The following is a 21545-nucleotide window of genomic DNA, read 5'->3' as shown; positions in this document are numbered from 1 at the left end:
CATGTAAATCTCTCCTGGATTGGAGCCCATCGCTGTGGTTTGGCAACGATGCAACCAATACATCTCTTTTCTCATCTCTTGAAAAAAAAACCAACAGAGAAAAAAAGTACCATGAAAATAAAGGTAATGATTAATCCATCAGGCACAAAAAGGGTTATTTTCAGGATTTCAGGTTCTACCTGGCCATTTCAAATAAACAGCAGCAACCACGGAACGACAACTTCACCACCAGAGGAGTAAACCACAGGTTCTAATTGGGACTGGATAACCTAATCAGGCATCTCCAGGAACCTGTGAGCAGTTGTTAAAAACTTTTATGTGCCAGTGAAGTAGGGATCAGAAGAAGCAGGTGTTGGTGAAACGAGTGGTCTTTGAAGAAGCCCCAAGATGCAGCCTGAGATGGAACAAAAGAAAAAAAGCTTGAAGCAGAGATTGGTCTTGAAGAACACTTTAGCCAAGGAAACACTCTCTGAATTCTTGGGTACATTTATAATGATTGTAAGTATTTTCTGATTTCCTGAATTTTGAACCAAGGATGCCTCACTTGTAACCTAGCTGATGATAAAAAATTTTATCTTTGTTTTGAGTTCGTCATTAGACTCACTTCTTTCAGCAATCAGCAAGTTACTTTCAGCAAGTTACTGTTTGGCTACTCAGTGGCCAACATTTTAGGTTTCTGCTTACTCACTCCATTTAGCCACAAAAGTGGATGAGAAAGAAAGAGGGGCATGAAGTACTTTCTTCATTTTACAGATTTACTCAGGCTCTAAAATGACTTTGTGACTAAAGTTAGCTGTTAGAAAAATTTTCCCTTTGCTTAACTGATTTATACCCTGCTTATTTCCCCGAAAATGTTAAGCTGATTTATCAATAATCAATAAATATGGATGCCAAGAGACAGCTTGTTATCACAAGTGCTTGGCAAAGATTGTGTTGTCAGATCACTTGATTTTTACTAAATTTAAAAATGCACTAATTTATTAGGTAGAAATAGTGTACTGTGCAATGGTTCAGCTGTAGTTTTATATTATTTTCCCCCTCTATTTAACTCAAACTAATCTCTAAAGAGTTTCAATTAGACAGTTATAAAAAATTGTCAGATATAAAGGAAGGATGTATTCTAAGAACATTTTGAGGATTTTGCCTGAAGATTTGCACAGCTATTAATAAAAGTCTGGAAAGTTTACTTAAGTGGCATGGGCTCTATAGGTTTTCATCCTGTTGCATGTTCCATCATTCTCTGTATCCTGAATTTTTAGCTGGGCTCAAACCATTATTGAGCAAAAATTAAATGTGTGATTATTTTCATGAGTAGCTGCTACTGATTTTAACTTGCTTTAAAACAACAACAAAAATCTGCTCGAAGATTCCCTACTCCACTTACAAATAATTTCATTTTTAAGATTATAGAGGATTATCCAAAAACTTTATACATTAAAAGTTCTTGGGTGATATGCAGCATGGTGACTACAGTTAATAGTATTATATTACATATATGAAAATTGCTAAGAATATATCTTAAAAGTTCTCATCACAAGAAAAAAATGTATAACTATGTATGGAGATAGACATTAGTTAGATTTATTGTGGTGCTCATTTTACTATATAAACAAATATTGAATTAGTATATTGTACACCTGAACTAACATATTGCTATATGCTAATTATACCTCATTTTTTTAAGTTCTTTGATTTGTGTAAGTACATATTTCAGGAGACTAATCCAAGAAATGAATATGGACTCAAAAAATTGAACTAGTATAAAATGAGACAGAGCGATGTATTTTCTGGTTTCTGAAAACCTCTTTGTACATGATTCATTCAAGTATCTTCAAGGTATTAGGACAATTTCTTACACTCCCTCTTGACCATCCTCCCCTCTCATCTACGTGACTTAGTTAGATGGGGGCAGTGTTGGGGAGAAGGGCGTTGGAAGGAAAAGAGAGAGAAAATAAAAGTCCAAGATTCTTCTGATTCTAGTCACTCTTTACTGAAAAATTGCCCTCGGGGAGTCAGAAATCCTGTGGTTATGTTCCTTGACAATTTGGTCCCAAAGGGAAGAGTGGTGGTTACCCCAGCCTAACTTCATCCTCAGGGTGACCTGTGATATAGAGAAGTGAAGTAAATTCAGTTACAATTCTAAGTGCTCTGCAAATAAAATAGAGGAGGAAGTGAGCTAAACATCTGTGTATTTTGTAATCAAAAAAAGTTAAAACCCTCTATTTCTTCATAAGAATCTGTTTCATAATCTCATGCTGTCTGAACTGAGTAAATGAAAGTGGCTTTTAGCTATTCACTATTCTGCTCATGCAAATAGTAATGTGTTTTCCCCTACAATTCAAGGTGGGAGCTACAGAAATAATATCCTGACACTGTATGCTGAAAAATTAAATTTTGTATCTTCTGGCTAAAGCCAATCATTTCCTGAAATGTTTGATTTCTATTTATGCTGTCCAAAAATGAACCTTGATGAAATCTTTCTGATTATAAAATTCAATTTTGTTGAGGCTTGTGGGGATGTATAAACAAGAAAATTCTGCAAAAATGTATTTTTTTCAATATACATATAAATTAAAAGTTTAGTTTTTAATAAATCTACATGGTCATGCTCAAAGGTTATCCAAAGTAATTATTTCTGCTTTATTAGAAAATGTGCATTTTGCCTTACTTTGTCTAGTAAAAAGTTTACATGTTGATAAGGCATAGAGCAAAGGGAGCACTAAAAATTGGCAGACTGTATATGTAGGACTCACTTTATTTGTAAAGGTAATTTTCACTGAGACACTGGGAGTCTGATGCCATTTTCACCCCAATCTTGAAAAGTGCTCTTAAGGTTAGCATCTCAAGCTCATTCACACTGTGGTATAAATGACTGATAAGGGCTACTGGGAGCATTAAGGGAAGAGAAGTTCCATGAAAAATTCTCTGTATATTAAAATAATTAAGTCATAAGCTAAAAAATTTGCTCTAATTTGGCCTTTTAGACATTGGGATGGATGGTGGTGGTGGTTTAGTTGCTAAGCAGTGTCCGACTCTTGTGACCCCATGAACTATAGCCCACCAAGCTCCTCTGTCCATGGGATTTTCCCAGAAAGAATACTGGAGTAGGATGCCATTTCTTTCTCCAGGGGATCTTCCCAATCCAGGGATCAAACCCGCGTCTTCTACATTACAGGCAGATTCTTTACTGCTGGGTCACCAGGGGGATCCAGACATTGGGATAGGCAGGACTTTTTGCCTTTACTGGTGTGAGGAAGACAGGCTGCAATGCATCTTTACTACCACAGAGAAGAGGTTTAGAAGCACTGAGCTGCAAATATAAGGAGTAAGTAATAAGTATCTACTGTTTGTTAGCTTCTTTACCTACATTTATCACTCATAAACAGTTGGAGAAATGAAGGCTCAAAGAGATGAAGTAACTGCCCCCAAACCAGTAGGCTTTGCAGTGAACTGGGGTTCTTTCTAATTATACAGCCTATGCTTTCCGCATACTTCCACCCATTGCTGGAATTCCTTTGGTAGTGTCCTTGATAGATAGTAAATCAGACTCTGCTTTAATGTTTCCATAGACTGGAGCCTTGAGTTAACACTGTGTGTGTATGTGTTTAATTAATGAGCACCTGATGAGACCAGATCATTAGGTGGGCCACCAAGAAGAAAAACCTACTCAATTCAGGTGGAAGGGTGTAAAGGTGAAGGCAGAGAACAGACTTCTCAGACCCCAGCATGTGGGCCCATGACGTGTGGGTTTCCGGTTGCACGTTAAATATACACTACATGTAAAATTCCTGACATAGGAAGCTCATTACATGTTAGCTCCCTTTCCCCTTGATCCTTCTGCTCTTTTACTTGAGAGTCTTTGTAGTATTTAAAAATAGCTTCTTTGTCCCCTCCTGGGCATTGTGCCCATACCTTTCCTTAGAACTGACTACAGAACTCTGCCCATACATAAAAGAAGCCCATCAATGTGTGTTGAATTAATAATTCCTCTAGGAGGCTGAACTTCCCAAGATCTCTCATCACTTCTCACAGGATATATTCTGTGTACCCTCCTCTCTCTCCAAACATTCCAAGATTCTTTGATAAAGAGCCCATCCTATTGAAGATGCTAAGGTGAACAGCCCAGCCAGCAGCCATATTTCCCTTTATGGTGGAAGGACATCCTTCCAGGGCTGGATTTAGGAGTGGATGGCATCTACTTGTATGTTGGGAAAGACCCTACATTTTTTTCCTCACCCTGTCAAGCCTGTACATTAGACATCTACCTTTTGGCCTATCTAAGAATGAAATAATGCAAGTACTTTTGATAAAAGTAATACCTTTGATCTGTGCTGTGAAGGGAAATAGAAAGGGCAGTGGCTGGTTACAGAAATTATAGGGCTCTCAAATGATTATTACAAAGCGTGCTCAGATCTTGGAATAGGTCTGATCCATATTAGGAAGCTGTTGAAACTAAAGAATATAGGGTTAGCATTCAGTGTGAAATAGGAAAGTTCTTAAAATTAGCCAGTTCTTAAACTAAGGCCACACTGCAGGATGTAATTTAGGGCAATCCTGGCCTACTACATTATCTGGAGTTCCCAGAGACTGGTAGGACAACTGTGAGGTAAGAGTGAGGTGGATGTCCTTTGCCCTTCTTGTTGATGGGAAGCTAAGGCACAGGCTGATGCAATTATAGGTCCTGGGAATCAGCATGGAGCCCAGTTGTCCGGTCTTATACACATACTGGGCCTTGGGTTTCCACTCTGCTTTTCCTCTAAGAGGCACAGAGTGTTTTTTCATCTGGACTGTTGCTTATTTTTTATAACTCTCCATGGAGAAGAGGGGGAGAGGGAGGGAAGGAGGGAGAGAAAGAGAAACATGATGAACTCCATTTTGCCAGATGGGAAAACAGATGTATCACAATCAAGAGGTTCACCCAAGGTCACCCAGCCCATGAACACAAGAGCTAGGCTTAATATCTTGACTTCAGTCATTCCTAAAATTTAGTCTGGGTTTTTCTATTACATCTCACAAAAACTTAAATGAAAATTTTGGCCAATCCAATACCAGTATTCAATGAGAATTAATGCCTTTCATATGGAAGTCCAAGAGAACTTTGTTAATTTTATAGCCTAAAATACATTAGACAGTAGAGTGTCAAAAGATTACTATATAGGACAGATATGACCATGACATGAACATTTCATAGAAGATCTATTAGCATGAAGTTTTTAGACTTCTTAAATGCAACCCACTCCAGTGTTCTTGCCTGGGAAATCCCATGGACAGAGGAGCCTGGTGGGCTACAGTCCACGGGGTCACAAAGAGTCAGATATGACTTAGCAACTGAGCACCCAGGCACGACCACCTACAAACACATTCAAACCTCCTGTAACATCAGAACTCTAAGGTGGTTCAGCCATCTCTTCATGGCTCTAATAAACATGTTGGCCATGCATGGCACTCTGATCTTGCCCTAATATTTCTGTTTTCTAGATCCTCCTCTGTGAGACCAATCTGTGGCTTAGAACAAAGGAACTAAAAGGAAGGGGCCGTTAAGAGACTTCATAAATCTTTTGTCTTACTCTCTGGCTGGAAATTCCCCTGTCCTCTCTCTGCTTGGTTCAAGCTTGTAGCTTTGCAAAGCTGTGCCCCACTCCAGGCCTACCACCTCCAGGACCGTGGATCCCACAGAGCTAGAGTTGTCAATGTGCTGGCCAATAAAAGGCCAGGAGCCTCTGTTGATCTTGGATGGCTTGTTTCCCAGAGCCTGTGGAAGGATCCTCATCCATCGGCCCTTACACTGGGATGAAGTTGTCTCTGTGGTCTGATCCCTGTGTCCTTCCAATGAGGAAACAGAGACCCATTAGGCTCGCTCACAGAATTCTGTCAAATGCTCTTTCTACCACAGCAGAACATGGGAAAGAACATCCACCGCCAATGCTATCTGCTTCTTTTATTAATTTACAGTGTATGTCTAGTACTCTGCCTTTCCTGGATCTGTACTTCTGCATGTGGGTGCTCTGTCACTTTAAGAAAGCCCAAGGTTCTAAATCTGAAGTGTGGAAGAGCCAGCCACGAGGTCTTCTGTGGGTTCTTGCCCTGTGCTTTCAACGCAGGTGCAGAGGGGCCTGAAGTGGAAGATTTTCTCACTCCAGATACAGTTATGTAATGAAGTCAAAGGATGGTGAAATTCCCATTTCCATAAACTCATCAACTCTTCACATGCTTCAACTTTCTATTTTTGTCCATTTGATACACAAGCAATAAAAGGTCACTAGAAATTTTAATGAATTCCTAGTGCAGCTGATCTTCTCATGTTTACTGAACTTTGAGATTTTTCTCCTCTGGAAATTGCTTCTTCATATTCTCTGCATATATTTTCTTTGTTCTGTTTTTCTACTTTTTCTTATTGGTTATAGGATACTGATATTTAAAACCAGACATGAAAATATTTTGTGTTTTTTAATTACAGCTTAATATTTTGCTTTTCACATTTAGGTGCTTAAATTATTAGAATTTAAAAAAATTTATTGAAGTATAGTTGATTTACAATGTTGTGCTAGTTTCAGCACAGTGATTCAGTTATATATATATATATATATTTTTCAGATTCTTTTCCATTATAGGTTTTTATAAAATACTGAGTATAGTTCCCTGTGTAGAATTTATTTTGGGGTAGAGTGTAGAGTAGGTATCTCTTTATTTGTAAGGATCACCAGTTGTTCCAGTACCATTTTGACTAGTCTGTCCTGTCTCTACTGGTTGTAATGTCCTCTCTATTATATACCAGTTCCCATATAAATGTGGTGTATATCTAGACTTTATTTAGTTCCATTGATCTCTCTGTACCAACCCATACCACTGTCACATATTTTTGTTATAATTGCTTTCTAAATAATTTTTGTTATCTGGTGTTTTTCTTCCTTGTTATTTTTTCAACATTGTCTTAGCTATTTTTAGCCTTTTAGTCTTCCACATGAATTTTAGGATCTGTTTATCAGGTTACATACATACCCTGTAGAGATTTTGACTGGAATTGCACTGAATTTACAGTATTCTGGACAGAACTGACATTTTGAAATAGTAAATCTGCTCACCCATAAATAATTCTTCATTCATAGGTCTGCTTTCATATTTCTTTCCAAAGTTTTATAATTTACTTGGTATTAGTCATACATTTATTTTTGTTTGATATAGTTCTAGCTATCTTACGGTTATGATCACTACTCTGAGTAGTACCTTTTAAATGATATTTTCTAATTGGTTATTACTAGTGTTCAGAAACAATACTGAGTGTTATATATTGATTTTGCATTCAGCAAACTTGGTCATTCTCTTATTAATTCAAATAAGTCTAAGATTGTCTTAGATATTCTGTATAGTTCAAGGCTGTCAAATTTGAGTGCCACTACCCATATGTGGCTACTTAAATTAAAATTAATCTTAAATAAAATAAGAAGTTTAGTTTCCACCCTTCCTAGTTCTATTTTATGTGCTCAAGAACCATATATGACTATTGACTACCATATCGGACAGCAGAGATACAATAACAGAACTTTTCACTCATTGAAAAATGTTCTATTGGACTGTACTGACATAGATAATACCTTTTTCTCTGAGAATATGGGAGTTTTTAATTTTCTTTCTTTTTAGTCCTTAAATATTTAATTTCTTCTTCTTCTTATAATGAAAACCTCTTGTTCAATGTTACTAGAAGCTATAATTGTATCATATTTGTTCTATCCCCAACTTTTAAAAATCTACTTCTTATATTTTACCATTAAACAACAGTTTCTGTTGGTTTTGAGTAGACATTCTTGATCTGAGAAAGGAAATTCCTATCTCTTTCTCATTTACTAAAACTCCGATTAGGAACAATTGTTGAATTTTTTAAAAAATACAATTCTACATCTATTGAGATAACCACATGGGTTTCTGTTCTTATCTGTTGATAAAGAAAATTACATTGATAAATATTTTTAGTGTTAAATCATCCTTACATTCCTGAGATTAATTCCCACCTAATCACAGCATTTAGTTTGCAATGTTTTATTAAGGATCTGGACTATAATTTCAATTATTATATTATCCTGTCTACTTTTATTACCAGCAGCATATTAACTTCATGAAATATATTGGAATTTTTTCCCTTTTTGTTTTCTGGAACACTTTGTATAAAATGAGGATTATCAGTTCATTAAAGATTACTTAGCATGTGAACTGAAAAAGAAAGAGAGATGCTTGAAAGTAGATTTCTCTAAAGCTATGTTTCATTTAGATTTTCTGTTACTAATTCTACTTTGGCAATTTACTTTTTCCAGAGAACTGTGCTTTATTTCTGTTTTCAAATGTAGTTTTTAAAATTTTTTAATACTTCCAAAATTAATATAGTGAAAGCAGTAATTTTGAAATGATTTTTCACAATATTGGCTTCAAGCTTTTAAAAGTCTCTGTGGTGATGCCCTTTAATTTTTATTTATTTTTCATTGAAGTGTTTTGATTTATAATGTGCTAATCTCTGCTATATAGCAAAATGACTCAATTATACACATATATGCATTTTGTTCTTTAATATTTAATGTGGTTTCTATTTTTTCCACTTGGCTTCTACTTTGACATTTCTTATATTCTCCTATTGAGTTGATTCTCCAATCAGCTTTCTTTATTTCTCCCTTTTCTCCTCTGCTTACTCGTTCTATTCTTTAAGTACTTATCTTTACATTTAAAAAAATGTATTAGTGCACTAACAAACTTTAAAATGAATTAAGATCTCTTTCCTTCTGAACAACACAAAAATGTTTTAAAAGCCTAATTGTAATCAACTATTCCATCTTATGGCATTATTATCTAATATTATACTCATTGTGCTTAATATTAGTGTTTTGAATAGTGAATACTTATTTGAATTTACTATCAATTGCCAGTTTATTTGTTAATCATTACTGCATTCACCCTTTATTTTCTTTCAGGTGCTGGCAGTTAAAAAAAAAAAAGCTTTCTTAAGGAAATTTTTCAGGAAGGGTAGTCTTTGTTTGTCTATGTCTTTATTTTACTCTCAAGCTTCAATGATAAATTAGCTGATAAGTTTTAGGTTGATGATTGGTTTTGTTTAGCAATTTGCAGGTATTATCTCAGTATCTTTATTATTGCTATTGACAAGTCTATTATTGGTCTAATTTTTGTCTTTAATAATCTGCATTTCTCTGACTACTATTACAAATTTCCCCTTTTCTCTTGAAACTTCACTATAATATGACTGGGAACGAATTTTTTTTTTTTTTTTGTAGTGCCCAGGATTCATTGTTAATCTTCAATTTAAAGATTTGCAATTTTCACCAATTCTGGAAAATTCTCAGCTTTATCATCTTTTCTCTCCTCCAGACTCTATTTTTTTCTTTCAGAATTCCTATTAAACTTGTATAGATGCTTGATGCTCTCACTTTTTCATTACCTCTCCCAACTACTTTGACAAATCCATCTAAACCTCTCCATGATGAATTTTGTGTAATGCTCTCAAATCTGTCTGCTGATTCACTAATTCCCTATCCAGTTATATCTAGTCTTTTGTTTAATATGCTTATTAAGTCTTCAGTTTCCTTAATATGTTTTCATTTCTAGAAATTCTATTTGGTTCTTATACTTCATTGTTTTTATTTTCTCTCCTTATGTGTTTATTTTTTTAATCTGTTTAACTGAAGTCTAACACATTTACAGTATTTTATAGTATTTCATATCAAGTTTTGGAGTTGGTAATCATCCTGTGTATTTTATCCACTGCTTCACTCACAAAGAATCATTTCCTTTAGTGTTTTGTGAATTTGTATTGTAAGCTCTTTAAGGTTTACTCTTCAGTGTGGGAAATCTTTAAGGCCCAAATTGTGGCTTTGCTCTCCCAGAACAGGTGTGCATTTGCTCCTGCTAGGTTGCCCAGGTATATCACCAACCAGAAATGATTACCATAAGGTGGAAAACTGAAAAACAGAAGGCTGATGAGTGTGGGTTCAGTGGTGAAGAGCTCTCTGCTCCCTTTCTCCCACCTGGAATATGTGACCATGAGTGACTAGGAAACCCTATCAATTCAGTTCAATTCAGTTCAGTCACTCAGTCATGTCCAACTCTTTGCAACCCCATGGACTGCAGCATACCAGGCCTCCCTGTCCATCACCATCTACTGGAGTTTACTCAAACTCACGTCCATTGAGTCGGTGATGCCATCCAACCACCTCATTCTCTATCGGCCTCTTCTCCCATCTTCAATCTTGCCCAGAATCAGGGTCTTTTCAGATGAGTCAGTTCTTTGCATTATGTGGCCAATGTACTGGAGTTTCAGCTTCAGCATCAGTCCTTCCAATGAATATTCAGGACTGATTTCCTTTAGGATGGACTGGTTGGATCTCCTTGCAGTCCAAGGGACTCTCAAGAGTCTTCTCCAACACCACAGTTCAAAAGCATCAATCCTTTGGTGCTCAGCTTTCTTTATAGTCCAACTCTCACATCCATACATGACTACTGGAAAAACCATAGCTTTGAGTAGATGGACCTTTGTTGGCAAAGTAATGTCTCTGCTTTTTAATATGCTGTCTAGGTTGGTCATAGCTTTTCTTCCAAGGAGCAAGCGTCTTTTAATTTCATGGCTGCAGTCACCATCTCCAGTGATTTTGAAGCCCTGAAAAATAATGTCTGTCACTGTTTCCATTGTTTCCCCATCTATTTGCCATGAAGTGATGGGACCAGACGCCATGATCTTAGTTTTCTGAATGTTGAGTTTGAAGCCAACTTTTTCATTCTCCTCTTTGCTTTCATCAAGAGCCTCTTTAGTTCTTTGCTTTCTGACATAAGGGTGGTGTCATCTGCATATCTGAGATTATTGATATTTCCCCTGGCAATCTTGATTATAGCTTGTGCTTCATCCAGCCCAGCATTTCTCATGATGTACTTGGCATATAAGTTAAATAAGCAGGGTGACAATATACAGCCTTGAGGGACTCCTTTCCCTGTTTGGAACCAGTCTGTTGTTCCATGTCCAGCTCTAACTGTTGCTTCCTGACCTGCATACAGATTTCTTCAGAGGCAGGTCAGGGGGGAAACCCTATGCTTTCTGCAAATGAGGCTGAATCTCTTCAAATCCTTAGACTCTGAGTCAGTATCAGCTGAAGAAAGACTTCCCTGCAGTCTTCCCCTTAGCAGCAGTGAACATGAAGGGCCAGATTAACTTGGGAAATTTCAGAGTTCCAAAGGACCTGGGGAGAAAAGACTGTTCTGAGTCACTGATCTTAGGGCTGCAGACTCATAAAACCACATTTGATTCTGCCAAAAAGAAACTCTGTGATCCCTGAGTTTTAATTTTGTCCCAGAAAACTTGCTATTTTCATTACTTTTGAAAGGGAAGTGTTTTCGTTTTTTACTTTCCAGAAGTGGAGCTGCTTAGTTTTTAGTGACAAAGTTTGTTGCAACATGCTCTCATTACTTGACAAGAAAGGAGAATGTGGGATGAGAGCAGAAGCTGGCTCCTCATTTATCTGCCTTGTGATGCAGAGGACTCATAATGTGAGGACTATGAGGGAGGGAAGCCTCATAGAAATGAGATCACAATCCACAGAATCAATCAAGATGTAAAAGCACCCAGCAGTGACTTTATGCATCAAGTGGGCACCTTATTTCATGTCTGAGGTAGGATTACGAAGTTCACTGACCCTGCAAAGCAAAGCAAATGCTTTAAAAGTAAATATGCCAGCAAAATGTGCACCCCACCCTCCTAGCCATCTTGATAGATGGGCTGATACACTCTAAGCTACACGACGGGGATAGTCAATCAAGACCAAAAAAGACCTGAGGACTTAGTCCTCATCCTAGAATAAGTCTACATGGCTTAATCTCTTTTTTTGCAGGAAACCTCCCCCTAAATCCTATGCCTCTATCAACAAGTAGTTTAAAGAAATTGGAGTGTATTGCTGTAATGGACTCTTATGCAGCTGTTAAAGATAATGAGGCCAATGTTCATATGCTGATATAGAAAGACTCACTAAGCTTTTAAAATGAAAAAGCAGGTAGAAGATATTCCCATTTGTATAAATGTTTATACTCATTTAACAGGATACACACCAGAAAATATTGCTATTAGTTACCTATAGAGAATAAAATATGAAATTTTGAGTGAGGAGACTAATTCTCATATTTTATCATATGCCCTTTATAACTGAAAATTTTCTACATGTTCATGAATATTTTCTTCACTTCTCTGCTCCCCATAAAAGAGCTCACTCAGCGGAATTTACCTTTTCCAAGTGACTTAGGGAGTTGCTCAAACTGTATTCTGAAGAACACTAGTTCTGTAAAATGCACACAAGAGCTACGTGAAAGAAAATGCTGTCCTTCCCAAATACACTTTGGAAACACTGGGATAAACCAAGCTAAGCAGTTTTTTCAACTGTAGGAATTATCAAAGCCTTTAAACTTCACTGTAAATCTCTAAGAGGGGACTAGAATGTACAGCTGTCCCAAGACTAACTTGGTGACAACCCCCATTTTGTGAGGAGCATCTCATGGAACTGATGACCCGTGGAACATACTTTAGGAACTGCAAGCTCTGGAATGAACCTAAGAAACAAATCAGCGCTCTAAACCCTTCCATCTTCAAGGATCTTCCAGATTGAGAGTGACCTGAAATATACTTGACATTGTTGGCCACTCCGAATGAAGTGAGAGTTGTCCTCAGCAACCTCCCATCCATACCCAGCACACTCAGCCCCACAGTTATCCTGATATGAACACACACACACCTTAACAAATTATTCATTAGTTTCTTATTGTGACCCCTATTCTGGCATTATTTGGGGTGAGCTGAGGAAATGAGTGACTGGGTGCAGATCAGAAAAGGAGGTCACTATTCTTTTCAGCTTAGTGGAAATAGTGGAGTTTAGCCACCTCTCATTTCTGAGATCTGTGTTGGTTCTGGGTACTCTTCTACTCAGAGTGCTGTTAAGATTGGCCATTTGCCCATTCACTTGGTTCTCAAATCTCAGATTCCTCTCTTTTTATGAGCCTGCCTTAAAATCATCTCTTTTGAAGTACAGCTGGTTCTTACAGGTGATTGATCGTGTTCTGATATTATCTCAGGTTACATGCCACCCAATACTTTATTTTTAACCAGAATGTCCAGATTTCAGTCTAAGTTCTTTGTGACTGTTTTTGTTATGAGTGAGAAAGTTTTATTTTCCAATTGGAAATCTAACCAACTGGAAAGCCGTGCATAAAGAGGCATTCTGTCCTAATAAAGAAGTCAAGTAACCCCAAAGAGACAGCAGCAGTTGTCCCAGGAGAAACACAGGACTGGGAATCAGAGAAGTTGTTTCCAGATTCAGATTCTGCCACTTGTTAGCAATAGGATTTTTTGTTAAGTCATGCAGTTTTTCACTTTTTAAATGGGGATTTAATATTGGGAGGAATGTTGTTCAGTCACTAAGTTATGTCCAACTCTTTGCAACCCCATGGACTATAGCATGCCAGGCTTCCCTGTCCTTCACTATCTCCCAGAGTTTGCTCAAACTCATGTCCACTGAGTCAGTGATGCCATCCAACCATCTCATACTCTGTTGCCCCCTTCTCCTTTGACCTTCAATCTTTCCCGGCATCAGGGTCTTTTCCAATGAGTCAGTTCTTCGCATCAGGTGGCCAAAGTATTGGAGCTTCTATTATGGAAGTAATAGAAGTGATATACTTTGTCCATTGTATACATGCTGTAAATGCTTGTTCATTCACCCATCCAGTGGCCAAAATTAAGTACAATCAAACCTGGACCTTATCATTTGCTGCCTCTATGAATGTGAGAAATTCTCTTGACCTCTTAATCTCTCTAAACTTTGTTTCCTTATATGTAAAGTGGAGACAATAAAAGGAGTTGGACTCATTGGGTCCTTGTGAGAATTAATGGGCTAATATATGCTATTATACTCAATAAGCAGTATTTGTTTCTGCTGTTGTTACTATTATTATTACATGTTCCAATAGACAAAGTCACATAAAATAAATAGGTATATTAATATATAGACAGATTGAGTAGGATGTGGGACTTCTGGTAACAGACACCTACAGCACAGGCTGGAGCGCCAAGGTTTGCCGAGACCAGGGTCCTGACAGGTGGGGATTTATTCTTCCTCCTCTCCAGGGACAGAAGACAGAAAGCTTACAGAGAGAGGAGACACTCTGGCAAGCCCCCAAAATGACTTTCTTCTCAAGAATAGGACTGTGTTTTTTGGTCTTCCTATTCCTTAACCTACTTAGATAAAGTTTTACCCATAGTTAGTCCTTCATTTGAAGGTGGCCACAGATCCTTCCTCCAGGAAATGGGAGGCTGTCTTGCATCTCAGGCCAGGTTTGCTATCACCATAGTGTCCTTGGGGCCAGAAAATTACAAGCCCCAAAATCTAAGTGGGTTTCTATTCCTAGGATTTAAGATGGTACTCAACAGCCCCAGAGCTTATTGAAACCAGACCGGTAAGATATCTGAGTGAAGGCCTGGTGGAGTTAGGGAGAAAGTGGGCAGTGTACACCATGTCTTAGGGGGCATCTCGTTTGCCACTCAGACCATCTCCACTGTGTCTAAGCAGGAATGAGGTAAAGCTTCATCAAATATTATAGTTTTGCAAGAATGATCAGAAATCCAGAGTTCTATGTGAATTTTTCTATTTTTATATACTGGCAGCAATTTCTAAAAATCATCAAGTGGGCCAAACAAAACACATCTTTGAGTCAATCCTACTTAAAGGCAGTCTTCAACCATGGCCCACTAGTTTGTGACTCTGCTCTGAAGGTGTCCTGAACCACATTCTACAAAGACAAAACATTCTCACCAGGAAAGCACAGATAGAGAGATTGTTGAGAGTCTAAGCCTGCTGTCTGATATTACCTGTTTACAAGAGGATTGGCTAATAGAAATCTAAGTCCTACATGCAAGACTGTGTTCCTTTTCTCTTCCCATCCTACCCCCTGGCAAAATTAGTTGAGGCAATAGTGTAAAAATCATTTTATTTCTGGCAATATCAAAAGATAAATCTTGATCTTATATTATCATAGTCAAGTTTTCCATGAGACCAATCTGTTATACGTTCACATGATATATTAATATATCTCAGAGTTAATGTCAGGTGGCTCAATAATTTGGGGTATTGATCAAGTAATTAAAAAATGTGGGGAGACTTAAATGTGAAAATTTCTATCATCTAGTTAGGTTTACCAAACTACATCCCCATGTGCACTTTCCCTAGGTATGAATATTCACACCATTCATGAGTAACAAGCTTGTAACATAAAAGGACAGTGCATCACCTCATACAGTTTTCATGATCCTTACCCGTTCCCAGCTCCTACCTCTCCTATCGTTCTGTGAGCTTTGAGAGGCCCTGTGTCTGGTTTTTTGCATCCCTCCTACACCAGGAAGCATGCATGGCACTTAGAATTTTTAAATGTACATGAACAGAGAGGAATAGATGAAGAAAAGTGAATACCAAATCTTAATGAAAGGTATTTCTAGATTCGGAGATCTTTGTTTCCTACCGTTTGATTTTTTTTTCTTTTTTGCGTTTCTTTTTTTCTATTTTTTAACTTAAATATATATATTTATTTAAAATTTTTACAATGTTGTGTTGATTTCTGCCATATAGCAATGCAAATCAGCCATAATTATACGTACATCCCCTCCCTCCCTCTCCTCCCTCTCCTCCCCCCTCCCATCCCTCCAGGTCATCATAGAGGCACCAGGCTGGGCTCCTTGTGCTACACAGCAATTTGATTTTTTGAAAGACAGACTTGTGAAATACAAATCTGGACAAATGACTTATTTGGCTCAGGTACAGTCAAGGGCTGTTCATGTAAGTGAAGGAACATCAACTTTGGATGGAAATGTTAATTTGGGATTCAAAAAGATATTTTCACTAGCTGTAAGTCCTTGGGTAAATTACATAATTTTTTTGGCTTAAGGTTTCAGTTTTATTCCCCCTTAGGTTTTTATTGGGATTAAATGAGATTATTTATATCATATATATATGTATATATATATGTAGGTATGAGGAGTGTATGTATACAAATCTGATAAAAACACATACACTCACCCACCTACCCATAAAACAAATCAGTTTACTTAAATATGTGTTGCCACAGATATGTTCTTTTAATGCTGACTTCTGTTCTATGAATATTTATATCATCTTATGACAAATTACCTACTGAAGAATATTCTTCATTCAAAATATATTCCTTACCTATTTCCAGGAATACTTGCAGCAGTATAAGGTGAACAGTCATACATGATTCCTGTTCTTGTGTCACATTGCTGCTGCCCACAGTGGGCACAAACTGGAGGACACCGGCTTCTTAGACAAGTTTTTAAAAGCACAATAAAACACTAGCCAGGTGTGCTCTGAAGGTACTAGAGCCCTTTAGAATGGTCACCTGGCTTAGTTCTTTGGCTCTGATTCAGTAAAAGGTATTAAAGGGGCACATGGGGTCTGGACAGAGAGGTGGAATTGTTTGACTTCTTGAGTCTTGCTGTTGTGATAGGTGTGAATGCTAAATAAGTGCCCTAAATGTTGGCCAGCTCCACCAGAAATCCACGTGGTTCATGGGTGTGGCTTGTAAGTATGGAAAAGGCCCACTCCACCTTTCTCTCAGCTGGGAGTAGACAGGTTTGGTCAGCATCCGGGGGAGGAGTGTGTCTTCAGCTGATGACTAAAAGACAGGGAGACACTATGAGGACAGAAGCAAGCAAAAGAAAACAAGAGAGGGAAAGGTTTCACTCTGCCTTCAGGTCTAAGGTTCCCTGGTGAGCACTTGGTCATCTAGTGGAAGCTCTCTCTCAAAGGGGAGTTAAAAATCAGGCAAACAGGAATCAAAAAAATAGGTTGTGCACGAACTGAAAAAGTTGCACTTAATCACCAACATGTCTCACTGATCTCTGAGAAAGGAAGGGAAATGGGGCTAAAAAGGATTTTTCTCCAGGTCATGGGCAGCTTCAGCAATAAAGTACAAGTGTTGGTGTTTTTCAGAACCAGAGTGACCACATATGTTGTCACCAGAAAAGCTACTTGTCTTGTCACAAAGAGCAGGCTCTATGAGGAGGCTTCCAAATGAGTTTCAACCTCAGTACTTTCTTCTCAGACTGTATCTGGTCTACAGGGAGGCCTTTAATACTGGGTGGTTTGGTAATAGATGGCTGCTGCCTCCAAAGCCTTCCACATTCCCAGACAGTCTTTATTCTCAGTATGCAGATAGGAAAACTGATATTCCCATCTTACCTCCTGTGGAAAACCCAGTGTCCTCCCTGAAACTTTCTGTGAATTCTTGGGGACCTTGCTTGCTTCTGATGACCTTTGGCTCTGTCCAATATGTAATGGTTAGGAGCACAGTCCTCTAAGACAGGCCTGCAATAAAACCCTGGTTCTGTCTTCTTTCCTTTTATGATGTAACATTGGGAAAATTGCTTGGCCTTTCCCAGCTTCAATTTCCTCATCAATAAAACGGAGATAATAATACTTCCCTTTCAGAGGGATCGTAAGTTAATGAATGATGATGAAATAATACTGTACCTGTATTACAGCCCTTGGCATAGAACTGGCACACAGCGCACATCAAATAGATGGAAGCTGGCATTTGTATTCTTTTACTCACATAACCCTAAACAGGTCAGTAAAGATAGGCAATATTTCATTCAGCCTTTACTACAAATTCCATGACAATGTTTCCCAAGGAGTTTCTTTCAACCTTGGATATTTTCAGGAACTCTACAGGATAGAAACTGTTTTTTAGTATCCATTAATTCTGAAAATACTGAAACACAAGATTCCAGAAGGTATGACCTGGGTGACTGGGAATGACTGGGGTTACCTCACTCACCAATCGGGCTTTTGTAGGAATTCTGCCTTTCAAATGTCTTTCTTCCTTTTCCACTGAAATCCTTTCTCCTACTCCTGCCCTGCAAAGACCCTGACAGCAATAGTATTCACCCCTTCTCTTTTCTTCTTCTTCTTTTTTTCTTTGTTGTTGTTTTCTTGTTTTTGTTCTTTCGGCCACGTCATGCAGCTTGCAGGATCTCAGTTCCCCGACCAGGGATTAAACCTGAGCCCCAGCAGAGAAAGCATCGAGTCCTAACCACTAGACATCCAAACACTAAAGCCTTGTCAACTGTGAAATGACCCATCTTTGGAGAGTAACCACAAACAGGCAAAAACACCTTGAAGATACAAGACATGTTCATTTTTTCCTTCTTTGGACAATGCTGATGTGCACAGTGAATCACAGATCACTTGTGATAACTACAAAATTCCCCAGTAATCCCTGGCCCCAGAGTACATGCACCTGCCAACATTTTACTAAGGAATCATCAACCTTCACCAACCGCTTTTCTGAGAGGGCTCAGCTTTTACGTGTCAAGCAAATATTCCGGGTGTCTGTTACACACTGTGTTCTCTGTGCTAGGACTGTCTTGGTTAACACTTCGAAGGAAGTAGTAGATACAAAGGAGATTTGAGAAGGGTCACGTGAAATAAAATCTGTGGACTCATGAATCTTTGTCCTCACCTCTAGCATTTCAGTTTATGGTAATCACTTAATCATGTGAGGTTTCACATTGTGTCCAGAAGTCAGCCTGTCATAGGATTCATGGCTCAGTTGGGAACTTTCCAACAGTCTCAAGAGGTATGTCTCAGAAATTGCACCTCCCACTGTTTACATCGTGCCCCCAAACTAACTTTTTCTCTTGAAAAGGCGTTTTGGAGCTTCCCAGGTGGTCCAGTGGTTGAGAATATACCTTGCAATGCAGGGGACTCGGGTTGGATCCCTGGTCAGGGAACTAAGATCCCACATGCCACAGAGTAACTAAGCTCATGCACCTGCAACTACTGAGCCTGCATGCCCTGGTGCGCACGTGCTGCGACCAGACAGTCCTTGTGCCGCAACAAAAGATCTTACATGACAAAATGAAGACTCCACATGCTGCAACTAAGACCCACCCCAGCCAAATAAATAAATATGTTAAAAAGGAAAGAAAAAACATTTTAGGCAGGATTTTTTCTTCCCATTTATGGTTAGATATTTTACTATCTTTTATAAATATTGTTTGAGCACAGAATATAAAGAAGCACAAGTGACCTGGTGGGCATTATGATCTTGGTGGAGTGTCACAAGGCAAGGCGGGGATAACATAAAATGACATTGTAAAGACATGATGAAATAAGCAGGAGAGGTCTTTGTGGGCTTCAGCTGCCAGAGAAAGCCCTACAGAAAAGGTAGCATTTTAGCTCAGTGTTAGGAATAGACTGGTTTGGGCTGGGGAAAATGCAGAAAAGATATTGTGCTGGAAGGGATGGCATGAGCAGGTGTGCAGAGGTGGAAATGAGCGTCAAGTTCGAAGGACTCAAAGTGAATGGGTTGCCAGCCTGGCTGATGGAGAGATTTATTCTGGGGAGTACACTGGGCTGGGGATCATGAGGCATGGCCCGGAGAGCCCTGAGAGCCAGGCTGAGGCGTTGGTGCTAATGCTTCCTGAGCAATGGGCGTGGGACAGTGTGCAAGGTGTGCTTCATCTGGCACGGCAGCTGAGTGGGGAGATACTGAAGCTGGGGACACAGGTCAGAACACACAGAAGGCGCCACAGAAGCCCACAGATGAGATATGGAAATAACTGACCGTGGGTGAAGAGAGAGATGAGGAAAGAGTACCAAAAAAAATTCCAGAACACTAAAGACGTGGCTTTAGTGACTGAGAAGGGCTGAGGGTACCTCACCCACCAATCTTTTATAGCAGTTCTGCCTTTCAAATGTCTTTCTTCTTTTTCCAATGAAATGCTTTCTCCCATTCCTGCCATGCACAGATCCTGAGAGCTATGGTATTTACCCCCCTCCTCTTTTCTAGTCTTGTTTTACTACCAAAAGCACTAAAATCTTGCCCACTATGAAATGACCTCATTTTGGAGATTAATCACAAATACACAGAACACCTTGAAGTTCTTGTCATTTTCCCACTTTTCTTTTTTCCGCAAATTTTGATCTCATGTTTGGAATAAAATAACAGCTATTTATAATTTCGGTCATAGATATGTTTTCTCTCCCATTTTTATTGCCAGGCAGTGAGTTAGGGGTTAAGTCCATGAGTCCCTTTGCCTGAATGTATTCACCTTGAATTGGGATTTTGCTTTTGAGTTTATACTAAAGGCAATAATATCCTTCACCTATTATTGTCCTTTGTTGTTTAAATAGTGCCTTCATTAAGGTTGCCTCATTTGAACCTTTGCTGAACAATTTTATGAAACAAGGCAAGCAGGTGTTATTTTTTAATAGATGAGCAAGCTGAGACTGAGAAGCAACATGTTCATTTACACAGACACCAAGTGTCATAACTGGAAATAACACCTAGGATCTGGTTATTTAATTACCTCCAATATACTAGATGCTGTTACAAAGTCAAAGAAGTTCATTACATGATCCTGAGTCTTATAAAATTGGGAAAACCAGGCATTAATATGTGAATAGTTGAATTACATCCTGTGGTTAAGTGACCCACTAGATGGCAATAGAAGCAATGAACAGAAGGTATATAATTAATTACCGTGTCATAGTATGATGGCATAATATGATGTACAAACAAGGGAGGATTGTCTACAAAATAGAAAATATTTGCAAACAATATATCTGATAGGGGGTTTATATCCCCAATAGGCAAAGAAATCATACAACTCATCATCAAAAAATAAATGTGTGTTGAGGTATGACAGAAAACAACAAAATTCTGTAAAGCAATTATTCTTCAATAAAAAATAAATAACAATTTTTAAATGTGTATAGGACCTGAAGAGACATTTTTCCAAAGAAGACAAGGTCATCAGACACATGAAAAGATAGTCAACATCATTAATCATCAGGAAAATGAAAATCAAAACCACAGTGAGGTGTCTCACACCTGTGAGAATGGTTATCATCAAAAAGACAGCAAATAACAAGTGTTGGCAAGGATGTGGAGAAAAGGGAACCTTCATGCACTATTCATGGGAATGTAAATTGGTGCAGCCACTATAGAAAACAGGATGGGTGTTTCCCAAAAAATTAAAAATAGAACTACCACATGATCCAGCAGTTCCATTCCTGGGTATTTAGCCAAAGGAAATAAACACCAATTTGAAAAGTTATATGCACTCCTATGTTCACTGCAATACTAATTACAATAGCCAAAATATAGGAACAACCTAAGAGTCCATCAATAGATTAATGAATAAAGAAGATATGGTATGTCTATGCAATGGAATACTACACCACCGTAAGAAAAGAATGAAATTGTGCAATTTGTGGCAATATGGCTGGACCTCAAGGGTATTATGCTAGGTAAAATAAGTCAAACAGAGAATATAAAATCAAAATAAATGAACAAACATAACAAATAGAAACAGACTCAAGGATATAGAGAGCAAACAAGTGGTTGCAAAAGGGGAGTGCAGAGGAGGGATGAGTGAAATAGGAGAGGGAAATTAAAGAGTACAAAGTTCACGTTTAAAAGAAATGAGTCACAGGAATGAAAAG

General features: G+C 38.2%; 1 protein-coding gene across 1 annotated transcript in view; it reads left to right on the top strand.

Moving 5' to 3' along the window:
* Positions 1–164: 164 nt before the first annotated feature.
* Positions 165–21545, top strand: part of AQP9 (aquaporin 9) — a 45998-nt gene continuing 24617 nt past the window's right edge. Inside the window, exon 1 of the mRNA XM_070469227.1 lies at positions 165–498. Within this exon, the coding sequence (XP_070325328.1) occupies positions 388–498 (111 nt within the window). The 5' untranslated portion in view covers positions 165–387. The remainder of the gene's footprint in view (positions 499–21545) is intronic.

Source organism: Odocoileus virginianus, chromosome 6 (assembly GCF_023699985.2).
Source record: "Odocoileus virginianus isolate 20LAN1187 ecotype Illinois chromosome 6, Ovbor_1.2, whole genome shotgun sequence".
NCBI lineage: Eukaryota > Metazoa > Chordata > Mammalia > Artiodactyla > Cervidae > Odocoileus > Odocoileus virginianus.
This window is presented reverse-complemented; position numbering and strand designations above follow the sequence as displayed.